General features: G+C 40.4%; 1 protein-coding gene across 1 annotated transcript in view; it reads left to right on the top strand.

Moving 5' to 3' along the window:
• The first annotated feature begins 1124 nt into the window (after positions 1-1124).
• Positions 1125-16262, top strand: part of LOC117294050 — a 101148-nt gene continuing 86010 nt past the window's right edge. Inside the window, exons 1-2 of the mRNA XM_033776561.1 lie at positions 1125-1683; positions 5305-5531. Coding sequence (XP_033632452.1) covers positions 1601-1683; positions 5305-5531 — 310 coding nt within the window. The 5' untranslated portion in view covers positions 1125-1600. The remainder of the gene's footprint in view (positions 1684-5304; positions 5532-16262) is intronic.

Below are 16262 nucleotides of genomic sequence, written 5' to 3'. Positions count from 1 at the left end.
GTTTCAATGTGTTGATATGCTATAAGTGCGGCAGATAGGGGAATGTTTGGGGTTTTGGGGCACACGGTCGCAGCCTCAACAACAAGATATTTAACTGATCTGAGTTTTGAAAAAGTATTGGTACAATAATGAGCATTCGTGTTCTTTGTAATTTCTACCAGTGCCAGATTTGATAGAATACTTGCATATAGTATTTTCCCTGACAGGTCCGTATAGTCCATCTTTTCCGTAACACTCCGTGTGCGAAATTCAATACCCTACATGCCGCGTCCCACATGTCAGTACATTATTTGATCAAAGCGCCCTCTGTCGACAAGCGTTGTGTCGTTTAAGTTTGTCCAAACTTGGTAGCATATGACTTTGGAGTACTTTTCAATGACTAAGTTTCAATACTAATAATTGTTCGCAATCCTGTGAATAATTAGCTCCCTGTTAACAATTCTAAATGGTTTTAAAGAAGACATCTCGACCTACTTAATGTAACACTTTGTGCTAGTTTGTAAAATAACTCTTTGACAGCCCCAAAACCCAAATATATTTATACGACCAAGTGTTAAGACTTTGTGCTAGACCCTAAGGTCGAGTCGCCTATTTAATTGCACACATAAAATAAAGCTCCCCCCCCCCTCCCCAAAATACATGAACAGGTCTAGTATTTTTAGAATATTCGTCGCTGACGCTACAATTTGCTTTATTTCGGGTCAAAGCATGACGGCATATCCTGGAAAACCAGGAGTATGAGATGAAATAATGGAGGCAGGTGGAATTGGCCCGAATGACCCCTCCTTCCATGGAAATACGTCACTAAGTGCCTTACCCTTCTCTGTCCTCGGACTCGGAATTCGGGTTGAACTACCCGATGCGATAGCGGCGTCGATGGGGCTCTTTAATCACTCTCTGACTGGACTAGTTTCACCTGAGTTCAGGCACGGTTCACTCATACTAAATGTTTTTGTTCTCTGAGTGTACACGACGAACAGCGGAGTAGGTTTTCTGGGTCACAGACCCTGTCAGAAGTAAAAAGGCAAAGGCAGACTAACATTGGACGATGGACCCTCCATACGTCATTGAGATGTAGTAGGCAGTGACTGTTCACACACTGACGGCTGGCTGCTTTAGAAGTAACTCTTAGAACACCACACATTGACTGTGCTCATACAACGTGCACTGACTGCTTCACGTGGATACTTCATAGTAATTACAGCAGGATCGCAATAAGGGCCCGTAGGTTGGCATTTTGGAACCCGTTGGAGTATGTTGATGTTTGCTCTATCGTCGTGTACCCAAAGGTAACGACCGGAAATAATCCCGTCAACTGTGGTGAAACTCTGGGAAAACAAACTAATTGGAAAACAAACTAAACTGTTTATATTGGTATTTCAGCGAGCTAAACCAAAGCCTCATCCTTTTGACCATCAGATGACTACTCGGAGACTAAGTATACACCATTCTACTGGAGCAGTTTGCGTGTGAATGAACCACCATCGGTTTAGAGGAGAACGAATCCAGTTAATATTTCAACTCTTCATCTTTTCTTGTCTTGGATTATGACATTGGGATCGAGAAGGTGATAAAGGTTTCGGAGGTGTAGGAGGAGAAGATGTCTCTCAAGATGCTTTGGAAATCCTTCGGTGTGGTTTCTTCAATGCTGATGCTACTTCAATGCTCTCCTTGCTCAGCAAAGTAAGTCAAGTTCGATTTTTAAGACAAATTCCCACCTTTTTAAATTATCCTTTCCCCTATCTTCTTCCTCTTTAAAGCCTCCGTAATTTGCCTCAGTTGCGACGGATCTGTATTTAGTTTCATAACGAAGTCGCAGTTCTCGGTCAAATGAGGTTATAATGCCAAACTTCCTCCTACGAATTTGGGCTCCATACAGACACACATTGAACATTAATAACTGTTTAATTGGTCTCTGCACGACACCCATTAAATTGTCAAGACTACACAAATATGAAAAACACGATCTTAAGTAGCGTCTAAAACACGATGACAGAGTATTGGCACGCCGTACATCGGTACGCCATAGGAGGCTACCGGATGGAGCTTTCGCCGGCTGCGTTCATTGCAATCAAAACTACTGCCCCTTCTCGCTTTTGCTTTTCTCTGTAACCCCCCCCCCCCTTCCCCCGCCCAACATCCTCTCTCTTAACAGCTGTCTCTTTTAATATTAATTAAACTAATAACTCAAGTAAATCGGAAGTGAATGACGTGAACTACGCCGTTGTCTTCAGAACGAGTACTGAGTTATTCTAACTCATCATATCTTGTCTCCTTGCCCCGGGCATGGTCGCTTAATATCCTTGCCGATGGCTAAAGGGAGTCACAAGACGATTTGACCACATGGTTTTTGCTTTAATTTATTGACGAAAACACGGCAAACCGTGCATGGCGGGGAAGGGGTAGTCATACCCCCATGGTCTCTACAGGTGTGTTTGGGAGACGATTAGACTTGTGGACAAGTCGTTAATTTGATGTCGGGCGAAAGCGAAAAAAGACCTTTCGCAATGTCTCTCGACCTTATACGCGAGACGTTTGCTCTCACCACTATCCCGCATCCTGGTCCGATCAAATCTAGGAGAATTGTGTACGTCTTCGAAAATATTCGTGTTTGTAAGTAGTGGAGATGATATTGGTAGCTAGATATCACTCTTTTTGCAACTATATTATTGGTAAGTTGCACGCACCGCAGTTGAGTGCAATAAAACAGTAGCATTACTGCCTGACCGTGCCAGGGTGTACCATCTCTTTTTAGACGGTGAAGGTAACTTTGGACGGGAAGTGTAGACGATTAGTTCGTTAGTGTTGCTAGTAAAGGTTACAATAAATTCATTATCCAAAGTCCGAATTCGTTGTACAATATGAACATTAAATTTAAAGGAGCCTGACTACTTCCCGCGTTTCAGCCTCGGTTTAAGTCCATGTTAATGGGAGAGAAAAACAATGACCTTTGTAAAGGTATGCCACAATAAAGGAATAATCGTTCTTAGTCCTTCATGGTTAAATCTAAGTGGATAAACAGAGGGATTGGTTGGTTTGGGGGGGGGGGGCGCCCACATGTTGTACATTACTGGCATAAAACGCTCTGTTTTGGAATGATAGGAATGTGGTAAATCTTGTTTGCCCTATCACAGGACAGTTGTGTCCTTGTCAATTGTTCTAGTGATTGAGTGAATTGCTAAAGTAAACTGGATTTTCCAAATGTTGCTTCACCATGATGTAGCACTAGCAGTGTATTCACTGATATTTGGTGTTTTGTACGAGTAAATGAAGTGCGAGCTTATCCACATTCATTAAAAATGTTTCTTTGTAAAATAATTTCCCAACTTTCAATGAGAGAGACTGCAAATTGTTTGCACTCTGATATTTGCCCAATGTATTCCTTTAGCAACAATAGATCAGGGCATCATAATAATATTAGCCTAAAATAACAAGTACGTTTTGAAAATAACCAAATGAGTTTATTCTAAAAAGTCGCCACTCCCTTTCTCGTTTGCTGAATGTACATACCCCCCCCATTCATCCATCATCTCCTTTCTACGAAACCTCCTCAACTTTAAATTTCCGCAAACTCCCCTTCTTTTTTTGTATTATGTCTTGTTTCAGTTCTAGCTGCGCATCCTGTCTCATTCATCTCTCATGTTGGATCCTTGCTTAGTTCCTTCCTCGTACTGAGTACCAGAATAACTCACTTTGGCCCTTTGCGAATCCACGGCTTCGGTTTTGAATTCAGCTTCAGGCTCCGTTCTCTCGTCTGAAGCCCTGGGTACGTAAGCCCTGGGCACGTACGCAAAGCAAGTGCAATACTGTCAAAAATAACTAATATGGAGCTGAAGACGTGGTTTCAAGGAGGACTTTGCCATGTCTCCCCACTCTGTTGGTACCTCTCCAGAACAGTCTGGTTGCCTCTTACTCCTCCCATTAATACTGCATAAAGCCTCAGGGTCCTAGACTTCCAAACTGTCCATCTTCTTCATCCAGTCTTTTCTCGCATGAAGTCGCTTTGTGTACCCCTCATGAGTTATCAGTCCTCACGCCATGTTGTCTCCCCCCCCCCCCTTCAAGGAAGAGGCGTGGATTTTAATGAGCCTACAGTTTGATGCATCGTGGTATCAACAAGTTGTCGATTATTGTTACGATATTTTGTCGGGAAAAGGGTGAACTTATTTTGACAACATTTGGGAGGGGGGGGGGCTCGTAGGACGACGCAGTCACGGGATCGGAACCTGAACACACGCCAGACAATTGCTGCCAATGCAGGTATCGTCTATACTGGGATTATTCACGGTCAATTTAAAGCGGTCTGACTGGAAGTATTTGAGCCGTGAAACACTTCGCTACCTGAGGGTCGCGGAATTGTTTCTTGGTCTTTCTGATCCGACAATGGATTTATCTAAGTTGGATGTGACATTGCCTTGGGTTGCTTAAGCCCAGTCAGATCGTTCGTCCAAAAGGAAACTCATTGATTTTGGTTGTGAAACAACCGCCCTGCCAATACGGCGCCAGATAGAGGAAGGAAACTAATTGGCTATTCCTACCAAGTGTCAATCTCTGTCTTGGGGGGGGGGGGGGGCACCCAGTCACCCAGTCAACCACCAGCTCTTCTTGCCCACAAATCTCACTTGTCAGCATGCTGTGTTTCAGACGTATGTACATGTGCAGTTCTACTTGTTTTATTAGAGAGTGGACATTCATGCAAATTATTGCGGGATTGAAACTATGAGGAATTGTGCTTTATGGTTTTCGCCAAGTCATATTTTTATGATTTTGTTCTTTCTCGTAAACACATTGACTTGCTTAGTAATGAGGAAAGCAATGTTCCCATTGTGGTTATACAAAGAGTTACATAATTTGTTTCGTTTCATATCGGCAAAGTGAAATGCCTCGATAATATAATTAATATATTTTACTTTGGTTTCATTTTGATAAATCATCATCATTTAGGCTGTCTTCATCTAGCGTAATGTGTAGCCCTCCTCAGATAGACGCCATTCATTTATGTTTCTTGCAGTTCTGGTCCATGATGTTCCTGCATAATTGAGATGTCATCTCTCCATCTTCTTCTCTGTCACCTCTTTTCCTTTTCCCTGTCCTTGGTTGCCATTCCATTATTATTGTTGTCCATCTATTGTCATTTCTTCGGGCAGTGTGTTCAGCCCATCTTCATGATGTATCTCACTTCAGTTTTCTTTCGTATTTCTGTGCATTCAATCCCGTCTCTAATTGAGATATGTAGCATCCATAGCTATTCCTGTAATGAATGTTGTGATTTTGATTTTGATTTTTATTGTTTCAACCCGATAGAGGTAATCCAGGCAAGCCTCCATATTCAAACTTCATCACTCACGTTCGTGGATATCAATTCCGAGGCAATGATGGACGTACCACTACCACACAATGGAGACCATACCAGTCGACTACTCGCTGGCCCTCTAGATCAACTATTGGCACTACTGGACCTACATGTCGATATGGCAGCCGTTTCGATTGCTGTTACGGCTGGAGGAGAGACCACTATGGACGTTGTCAACGTGAGTTATCTGTGACTTTGTATTCATCATTTCATTTTCCAAGAAAAGTTTCTGACAACTAAGATTTAATAAGTTTTTAATAATTTCATAAACTTTAAACTATGACATTCCTACCCCCCCCCCCCCCGGCTCAAGAAATTGTAAAGAACAAAGGTAGGAAGAGTGTGGGATTTTGACCGTTCAACGGAAGCATTCTTGAAGGTGCCCTCGTTTCATTTCTCACACACTCTAAAATTGTTAAAGTCACCAGGGAAATGAATAATTAAAGTGCGGTTCAGCGCCACTCAATGCGTGTGCTCTCTAAGTTTGGGAAACCTGTTAAATTTAATTATTCAATATTTGGTTGACATGTGTTAAGCATATGGCATTTCCGACTACTTTCTTTTTTTTGTTCACGATTCTGTGTGTGGCCCTGTGCCTTGTATACTCCGAGACGTTAACACTTCGTAGCCTTGATCATGAACCTCGGGTTATTTGTTAATACATTTAGGAAGGAACACTAAAGTCAATATAGAGAGAGTATATGGTCTCTGATTAGGATCACAGCGGGAAGGTGATCTAGCGCTTCCTTTGGGTAGAGTCTGTACCCCCGGTGGTCTGGTGTTTATCAAGGGTATTTATACACGAGTGAAGAAGGCAACGCGACGTGGTCACTTGCTCATGTTTTACTTGTCTGCTCCCCATATAATAACGTGTGCAAAGAACTAAAACGTTCCCAAGAGAAGCCCGAGGCCCAGCTTGAGGAGGTTCTACGACCCCCGTCTCAATTCATTATCCCTCAGCTGTGGTCAATACCGAGTCATATTATTGAATTGTCATAGTTCAAAGAAATAGATCAAGTACAATGACTAGGGCCTATTTGACTTATCCCATCCTCGTTCCTGAAAAGTAGTCCAGTGACCAGATTTAACCGTTAGACTTCCGTATTGTTTTAAACTGGTTGCAAACGAATATGAACACGTGTAGGCATTACGTCATCGTTTGAGTATGTTAATGTACCGTGACTTAAAAGAGGGCTTGCCTCGTCTTTCCCCACCCAAAGGGAAATGTTTTGTGTTATCAAAATGGAATAATAATGCCCATTGTCGACATGACAGTTTTATTCCTGAATGGAAACAGTTGCACCAATTCATAGATTAGTCGATGTTGTATTATTTTGATCCCAGGCTCTAGCCTACGGTAGGATTCTGAAATAGTCCAGTGGGCTACAACATATAAAAATTTTGAAATGGGTTGCAGTAACCCTGAAGGAAACTTAATTTATATTTACATGTCATCGCAGTATGGGAAGCAACTTTGCCAAGCTCCATTCCTTAAGTGCTTTATAGAAATAGCCTTCAGTTAATAATAACTCACCATATTAAGTAGTGGCCTTCCTTCTTGAATTAAAGCTGCACTAACTTTGCTTGAGTTTCGACACTAAACGGTCGTGAAGAGGTCTGATGAGTACTTTACGTATGTTTTCATAAAATAGGCAAACAAATATGTATCTAGTTTATCTATAAACTTCCTGCATGTCGTGTGTCTCTTGTGATCATGTGAGTATCCATATAACTTCTGGCCCCTTCCTTGGTGGGAACACATCAAAAGTCGGGTGTCAAAAGCTGAGGTATTAAAACAGATTCAAATGGTTTCATTACAGCCTTCACACCGAGATAGTTCATAAGCACGTGAATTAATGATACTATCAAAGTTGTTGGAGTGAAGACACGGTGCTAACTAAACAACCTAGGGTGACGTTTGATGTTTGGGTTTTCACAACATTCTCCCTCTCCTGGGCAAATTTCCAGAACAAGATTTCCCATTGAAGCAATCATCTTGTTCAATATTGTGTATCCATTTTGAAGCCCGTCTTTAATTGACAGTGTCGGGGCAAAACAAAATATACGCATTATTGAAACACGCACTAATATAGTTCGTTGACTTTTCGTTAGCATGTCTTGTGTACAAGCTTTATGTAGGGCGTGGTCACAACTTTCAGAATTACTTTTCCGAACAGGCCTATGTCACTAAGCAACAAATTAAGTTACAATATTTGCTGTAATCGATGGATCACAAGTTGGCACTTGCAAAGCCTCTCGCGAAAGATCGATATTATTTTTCTTTCTTTTCTTCTTGAGTTTAGGGCAAAGGGTGGCGCAATGAGATTGATACAAGTCAGAAGATTGTGCAAAACGCTTGGCAACTTTCAGGAAACGGTTTGGAATATATCTTAAAACACAGGTGATTGACCACATCTGGGTTTTGTTTTGGTTTTTTTACACTGGAATGGATTTTGATAGATGATCTAGATGTTAAGCAAAACGCCAACAATCCTGTCAGTAATTGCCAGTTGGCATAAATATTTTGTATTTATAAAAGGTCAACAAAGAGGAGAGGGAACAGGGTCCAGTTCAATGTTTCGATTAAACAAAATTATCTCTCTCTTCAATTCGTATCTTTAGTGCATCTTTTTCGAGAAAAAGAAGAACACACAACTATTGCCTTTCTTAATCAACATACAAACGACACTTAATGGCGATGATGTCTGTGAAATCCATTGCAATGTGTTAAGACCGTAATTTGACAAAAATGCCTCCCGTAAATAAAATGCCTTGTTTAGATAACAAATAAATGTACACAACCTTGCGACAGCACGATATCACTGAAACCATACAGCGTGTCCTTGTTGACCCTTGTTGACCCTTGTTGACCCGTACTGGTTATGCCCATCAATTATGTCATCAAAGTGAAAGGGTAACTCTTTTTTTCTCAGAAAATAAAAAGAGCTAACAATTTTTGGAAGATTGAAATAGAGTAGAGGCGCCGGTGAGCCGATGTTGTCCGTGACCTTGGGTTGAAACAGTTGTCCTGATATATCGTTATTATTCATAACAGTGTAATAAAATTATAGGAAAAAAATGTTTGTGTATTGGTTGGCATGGGCGGCCGAGCTGAGGTTGCGTGCAGGGAGGAATTAGCGTGACCAGTGACTGGACTGTGTTACTGGCTGGAACCACCGTGGCACGCGGGCCCTTGACATCTTGCGGCTTGAGATTAGTTTTGCTAACACTGTTAATATCCCTTTATCATTTTAGGTTTGAGATTTTGATTGATACTTAAAATTGATACAATCAGCCTTTGTAAAAATAGTTTTCAGGGCTTTTGTAAAAAATTTTTATAACTATAGTGATTTAGGACAAGTTCAGTGTGTGTTTATCTAGAACGGAATTAGAAACGAACTTAGTTTTAGGTATAGCATTGTTATGTAAAGGGATGGTATGGTATACCTATACTCAACAAACGAATCACCATAAACAACGAATCACCATAAACACTTAAGAAGCTCTGCAGCTGTTGACAAAGTAGAACATTATCAGATTAATGTGGTTGTAGAAATATGAATGCAATCTGAGAACCGTTTTATGCATGAAACGTTTCTCAGATTGTGTATTCCATTTAAATGAATTGTTCACGGGTTGGTTTTATCGTATTCGAACTTTTTAAAGGCGAATGTGTAATCAGCCTTTATTTGGAAATTTGCCTTCGTATACGGATATAATGCGAGCAGTAAATTTACATATGAATTTCTTTAGTTTTATATAAAAGGGAAGTTTTGTAGTGGAATTACCCTGTTATTGTGTAATGGAGTGGTGTCTTGTTCTGGAATAGAAAAGGCATATACAGTGACGTAGCCTGGGTTGAACGTTTGCAACCTCTTAACCGTATCCGTCAAATTCAGAGAGCTTTATTCAACTTAAAATGGAAACAGTTAAGAAAGGAAGGTGGTTGATCAATCATTCGCTTGACTTTATTTTTCGGGGGATCAAGCAACCAACAATATGCAACCAGAACACAAACAGTACTGACTACAGAGCGCTCACAAATTGCTGCCATCCATCTTTATCACAATCCAATTTAAACAATGTTTGAAAAAGTTGGCATGAAAACAACTTATGTCAGTGTAGAGTAGCGGTAATCTCGGTATGTCTTTTTCAATTCACATTATTTTGTATAATGTTGTTTGTTTGGCCTTAACTTTGGTCTTGCGTGATTACGCACAGTAAAATATACATACCTTGCATTTAGCTAAACAGTACTGTCATTATTTGAACTGATTTTATTACTTTTTAAGCAAATGTTGCGACAAAGGTAGCATAACTGGTGTGACTTTATATGACACTTCACAAATTCAGTGTTATTGAACTTAGGCAATGTTGAACACTTCGTTAGTGCGGAATGGAACCACGATATCTGGGTACCCAGGTTAACATTGCTTAATAAGAATCCCATTTTCCCACCAATTTGGACACACTAAATCGCGTTTATATTCCTCAATGTCAGCTTCCAATACTTGATAAGCTCCTTGAAACTTGCCACAATAGATATACTTAAATTGTTCACTACCTGAAGGGGACAATTGATATAGAGCAGATTGCATTCCTATCGATAGGGCATGGAAGTGGTCATCCTTTTGGATTGAACGGGATTGGTCAACCGTTAGGGCTAGAAAGTCTCGCATGACAGACAGCTGACGCACAGCATTATGAACACAGTATACAGGTATTCGATGACACAATCCTACCCTGGTCATGCGTAATTATCTTCATAAACATCAAGGTTATCAATGTGTTAACCAGCCATTGAACAGGTGTAGCGGCACATGTCCGTAGTTTAGCCATGGATGATGGGTTGGCCTATTTGTTTTGTCCAGGAGGGACATAAGATGGCCTGAAAACCTCGATACACAGCGCAACTTTGTTTTCTCTTAATGAGCTTAGGTCGAGTTGGCTCTGCCCTCCGAATTTGAAAGTTTTTTCCCTGAGATTTGATCTTCTTTTGGCTAAAAAATTTGCATAGTTCTTTCTCAGCAATAACGTATGTGTTTTTATATAATACTTAATTAGTGGATGGGGAAAGGGTAATGTATGGAGGTAGAGTTTCGAAAGAAGTGTGTTCAGTCACAGTAAGTAAATAATATGATCACAATCTCAGGGATAATAGTCGCCCCTAGCTATGAAATTAGGACTGACATGTACTTCCACACAGTGTAACCTTTGACCTGCCTAGCCATTTGAATGCGAACGTATCCCCATCTAAAACCTTTGGCAAACTGCGGCTGCGTACATGTATGTCTGGTTTTCATGACGAGGCAGTGTGATGCACTTGACTACGGAAGCCGTTTCTTACCATACGTTCACCAAGCGGACCTCACTATTTATTCAACAATTGTAAACTGTGAATATTTGGTAGACCCATTTGTTGACTCAATCAACAATAGTTATTATGTCAGTCGATTGAGCACCAAGGTCAGTCAAATAGGAATTTCAACTTGTTGGAAAAGGAATGTTAGGCCTAGCCGTACATGTTGATCATCATACACGGTTATATTATATTATTAGGCCGTGTTAATTTCGGCTACCTATTCCAAGAAGCAGCAGTAACAGTTTGAAGTTGCTCAAGAAAAATAAAATTCATATTAAATTCAGAGACCGCCATGCTTACAAAGTGAACAATTTTTTCTAGTATGTGTTTCGCACAGTACACATGCAATGAAGAATCATTGTTACCTTCAAATAAAACATAGAAACGCCCCCAAATGCAGGTGTTCACTGAAGGTGTATTAATTCATTAAGTGTTTTAAAATACGTTAACTGTTATTAACCTTTAAAAAGGCAGGGTGAACTGTTGATTATTCTTCAAATACCATTATCACTTTTTATACCTCAACATGGCAAACAAAAATAGCAAAATAACCAACCCGTGAAAATGTGGTCTCAATTGGTCAGTCATTGAAGTTGCAATAAAGTAAAGAAGGAAAACACCATGGTATGTTGCATACGGTGTGTTTTCAGAAGTAAAACACCATGGTATGTTGCATACGGTGTGTTTTCAGATGCCCGATTGAGAAAGGCTTCACGCCTGAAGTTTCAATTTGTTGGTGATACAATTACATGTTTCTCGTTCCTAATAGTGTTTTGTTGTACCAACAGTTTTCCAGGAGTCTTTACCAAGTTTTTACGGTCGTTAATTTGTTGGAGTAGCTATAGGCTAGAAAGTAAAACCTCCTCCCGTTAAACAACAGAGATTGAAGCGAAGCTCAAATGGCCAGCAGGAGTAATTTGTTGAGTATACAAACATTCGAGCGAGAAATTAATGTTGATGTTTTTTTTATTCCGGTTGTTGCACAACTACGTCGTTAAAGCACCTTTGTTCACTCCTTACCACGTTCGACTGGATGTTTGCCAGCAGTATAAAGGGTTCAGGATATATCCGATTCAATGGGCCCTTTTTTAACAATGAATTAAATGCTATTGGAAAATATTGTCAGGTACACTTGACAAATTGCTGAGCTAACATACCACACAGCTCAATCTAGTGTGACTGTGATGATTAATGGCCTACGAACAACGAGCGGGTTGGGGTGAGAGGATTTTGTTTCGTCGTTATTGAAATACGGTTCAAATGAGAAATGTCACCTCTAGGTAGTTTAATGACTTGGGATTAGGCTCCTTTTCATTTCTATGTGGGTTCGTAAAAACCCATCCGGAGGACTACCTACTTTCCTGTCAAAATGATATTCGGTGGTAAAATGGGGGGTCAGCATAGCATGCAAAGAGAATGTATAGTATACAAATATTGACTGCTTCGAGTGCTGTGGTTAAAACTATGTCTCCCAAGGTGATCCCCGAAACGTTCTATTTTCCCAAGGCGAAAGCAGTCAATATTTGTTTTATAACACCCCAAACATTTCTAAATACTGTACTATTATTATTAAGTTACAGACCTGAATGCTACAATCCACGGACGACGCGAATACAGATTGCAAACACCTTTTTACTGTGCTGCATGTAGTGTCGTGCAATCCGAAATGGTTACAGACTATTAATTTATTATCCTCGTACACGCAACGGACGTCTGGGTACTGCACGCCGTGTGCTAGTCTTCGGACTAGCGCATGGCAAACCGACGCACTATCACACGGCCGTCGTCTAGCAAAACTAAGACATGTCATGTGACGCGCTCTAAACCAATGAGCAGGCAGAATACTTGCAAGGGGTGTTATAATGATGATTACAGTGTCTGCGTACGTCATATTCGTTAAATGCGCATTGTTGATGTTTGACACACCCCCCAGTACCCCAGTACCAGTAGCTTACATAGCGAACTACAAACAATAGTCAAATATTAACGAGCGAGATTTTCATATGCAATGTCAATTGATACATTTTAAATTCACATTCGGACTAAGATTAAGAACTGGTCTAACTTTGAATAAAAACAACAGGTTTTATTTCGCATTGTTACGTAGTCATCTATTTTAAAGACAGTGGACACTATTGGTAATTGTCAAAGACATGTCTTCTCACTCGGTGTATCTCAACATATGCATAAGATAACAAACCTGTGCAAGTTTGAGCTCAATCGGTCGTCGAAGTTGCGAGATAACAATGAACGCAAAACACCCTTGTCACACGAAGTTGATGTGCTTTCAGATGCTTGAGACCTGGAAATATAATACTAATTAAGCGGTCTTTATATCAAATTCGTGGAAATTTACTTCTCTTCCGAAAACTACGCGACTTCAGAGGGAGCCGTGTCTCACTTTTATACTATCAACCTCTCCCCATTACTCGTTACCAAGTAAGGTTTTATGCTAATAATATTTTGAGAATTACCGATAGTGTCAACTGTCTTTAAAGCCATTACACAATTTCGGTTCAGAAAAAGTTCACAGATTTACAAATAATTTACAGGGTTTACAGAAGGTAATGGTGAAAGACTTCTCTTGAAATATTGTTCCATGAAATGCTTTACTTTTTGAGAAAACATTAAAACAATAATAATTCTCGATAGCGAGAATTACTGATTTATTTTAAACACAAAAAGTCATGTCATGACACGGCGACACGTGCGGAAACAAGGTTGGGTTTTCCCGTTATTTTCTCCCGACTCCGATGACCGATTGAGCCTAAATTTTCACAGGTTTGTATTTTATATATAAGTTGTGATACACGAAGTGTGGGATAAGGACAATACTGTTTACCGAAAGTGTATAATGGCTTTAAAGAACAAGACACGCGAAATCAATACGTTCTCAAAAATGTATTGACCAATTTGCTTTCAATTGTTGTCATTGTTTGTATTAATAAGTTTACCAAAATGCAACTTTCTCCCAGAATATCCCAAGTTAATAAGACATCATACCTTGACAGGTTATTCTAAGCTGGGTCTGACACTGACAGATAAATAATAACCATACGGTTGTTATGCTGGTCTGTATTATTTCAAAGTGGACACAATACCATTGCACTTTAAAAATGCACGTTGTTGACTTTGCATTTACCACCCAAGGGAGTTTCAGATATAAAAACTGAAATATTTACCGGTTGACTTGCCCCTGAAACTTAGTAAATTCCTTGACGATTTATAGCACAGGTACTGAGGCTATCTGTGTCACTGTCATACAATACATTGTCCCTATAGAATGTCTGTTTGCCCCTTGAGTGACCTGCAACATTCACCTTTAAGTCCGTGATGGAGGGGAGAAAGCCTTGCCTCGCCAAGGCCTGTTGGTGACATGATTTACCATCACAGACCCTGACTTTGTTGGGGCTGGTTGGGGCGTGTATGAAGGTACAAGGACCCGACTAGTTATAAATGGTCATCGAATACCGCAGTACCAATGTTGGTAGTGTACATGTGAACGTGCCCCATCAACTCGTGATTTGCGTCATTCGGGTGCGCCACAGGTTCCTCCAGCATTCAGGTTTTATTTCGGTAAAGTTACATCCCTTCTGTTTAAAGCCATTGGACCCTTTCGGTTCAGAAAAAATAATAAAAGTTCACAGATTTACAAATAATTTACAGGGTTTACAGAAGGCAATGGTGAAAGACTTCTCTTGAAATATTATTCCATGAAATGCTTTACTTTTTGAAAAAACAGCAAAACAATATAAATTCTCGTTAACGAGAATTACGGATTTATTTTAAACACATGTCACGACACGGCGAAACGCGCGGAAACAAGGGTGGGTTTTTCCGTTGTTTTCTCCCGACACCGATGACCGATTGAGCCTAAATTTTCACAAGTTTGTTATTTGATATAGAAGTTGTGGTACACAAAGTGTGGGCCTTGGACAATACTGTTTACCGAAAGGGTCCAATGGCATTAAATTGTGGCCCAAAACACCCTAAGTTGTGCTGCCAATTAATCAATGAATCAATCAACCATAATAATTTTGGAGCGCCAAAATCAAAGGTTAATTGAAGGTAAGGAGAACAAAAGTCATTTTTCAATTTAATGTGGGTGGGGTTGGCTTACTGGATGGATGCCAGACCGCAGGATAACACGTAATTTATTTATTCTATTATTTTTGACTGATTTACGTAGTTTGACTTTAAATAATGAAGACTTTAGCAATTATTGAGCATTAATAATGACGATGTATGGATATAGTTGAGAGTAAATTGATCAATAAACAGGTCATGTTGAAGCGTCACTTACGAAGCAAATCGGCGTGTTCAAACTTGAAACCTCACTGATTGCAGTTTCTATTTCTACCGTAACAATCCCTTATAGGAAATGTTTGTATTTGAGAAACTACCAAAGGAACATTGCAAGGTCTCATAACACTGTGGCTGTCGATGATCCCCTCACATGGCGAGCCATAAACACGGGTGACCCCCCCCCCCCCCCCGTAGTCTGATCGTGCGCATACGTTTCGGTGTTGCATTGTTACCTTTTTTATCGCAAGACCGTCAAGAAGTGAATAACTATAGTTTTACGGAAATCAGCATGTAATCCTTTGAAATTCCACACCCGCGAAATGTGTTCACGCTACCCCCCCCCCCCCCCCCCATAACGAAAACAACTGTTTTGACTCTGCCTGATCGGGTCTATTTCCATGCGCAATGCTTAACCAACACACATTTATTTTATTAATGCGCTATTTGGGCAAAATACTTTTGGGAAGGGCAACAGGACTCACCCGGACGTTGAAGCACATTACTTGGTGCTTATAATTTGTGTTATGAAGTTCAAGTGGCTACAAAAACAAGGACTGTAATGTCACGAGCCATGTCCATGTGGTAGTGTCACAACATTAGACCATGGGCCAATAAACTATCTTGCTCCATGATATGAATAGACACACCCGATTTAGGTCTGGTTCCCGAAGGCATTGTAACCCACTTTATTTGGATCATCTCTAGTGTATCTGGGAACATGAAGTAGTAGTGAAAGTCGTGGGGGATAGACCGTGTACACTGTTTGATTGGTGACTTCTGTAACGTTACTTCCGGATCTTTATAGGATAGTTTGTGTCATCAGTTATAGTTAAGCCGGGCAAGTCAAATGAATGGGAGTGGCTAGTGGGTGTTTTAAACTATATCAGTCGTAATAGTGGTTTTGCTCATTACATGTCTATGCAGAGAGTGAGGTTTGTTGGGCCTTCGTGCCAATTCAGTTCTGTGGCACGTGTAGTCCTTGGTGCTCGTTATTTTATTGCAGTGTACTTACCGCATGGACCTTGCCAACGGCCTTAGACTAAAGCTACAGACCCATCCACCCCTGCCAGACTTTTAACCACCTACAATGTATGAATTCAACTATTTCGCATGAATGGCCTGACCAACGTTACTTATTGATGTTATTAGTAGAATACTACCTTGATATTATTGGGGTAATGTCCGGTTTGCCTTTTGTACTGCAGCCTTTGTGAACCCAGGTGACTTTTGGAAGAACGAAAA

Source organism: Asterias rubens, chromosome 8 (assembly GCF_902459465.1).
Source record: "Asterias rubens chromosome 8, eAstRub1.3, whole genome shotgun sequence".
Taxonomy (NCBI): domain Eukaryota; kingdom Metazoa; phylum Echinodermata; class Asteroidea; order Forcipulatida; family Asteriidae; genus Asterias; species Asterias rubens.
Note: the sequence above shows the minus strand (reverse complement) of the source record. Positions and strands in the feature narration are given on the sequence as shown.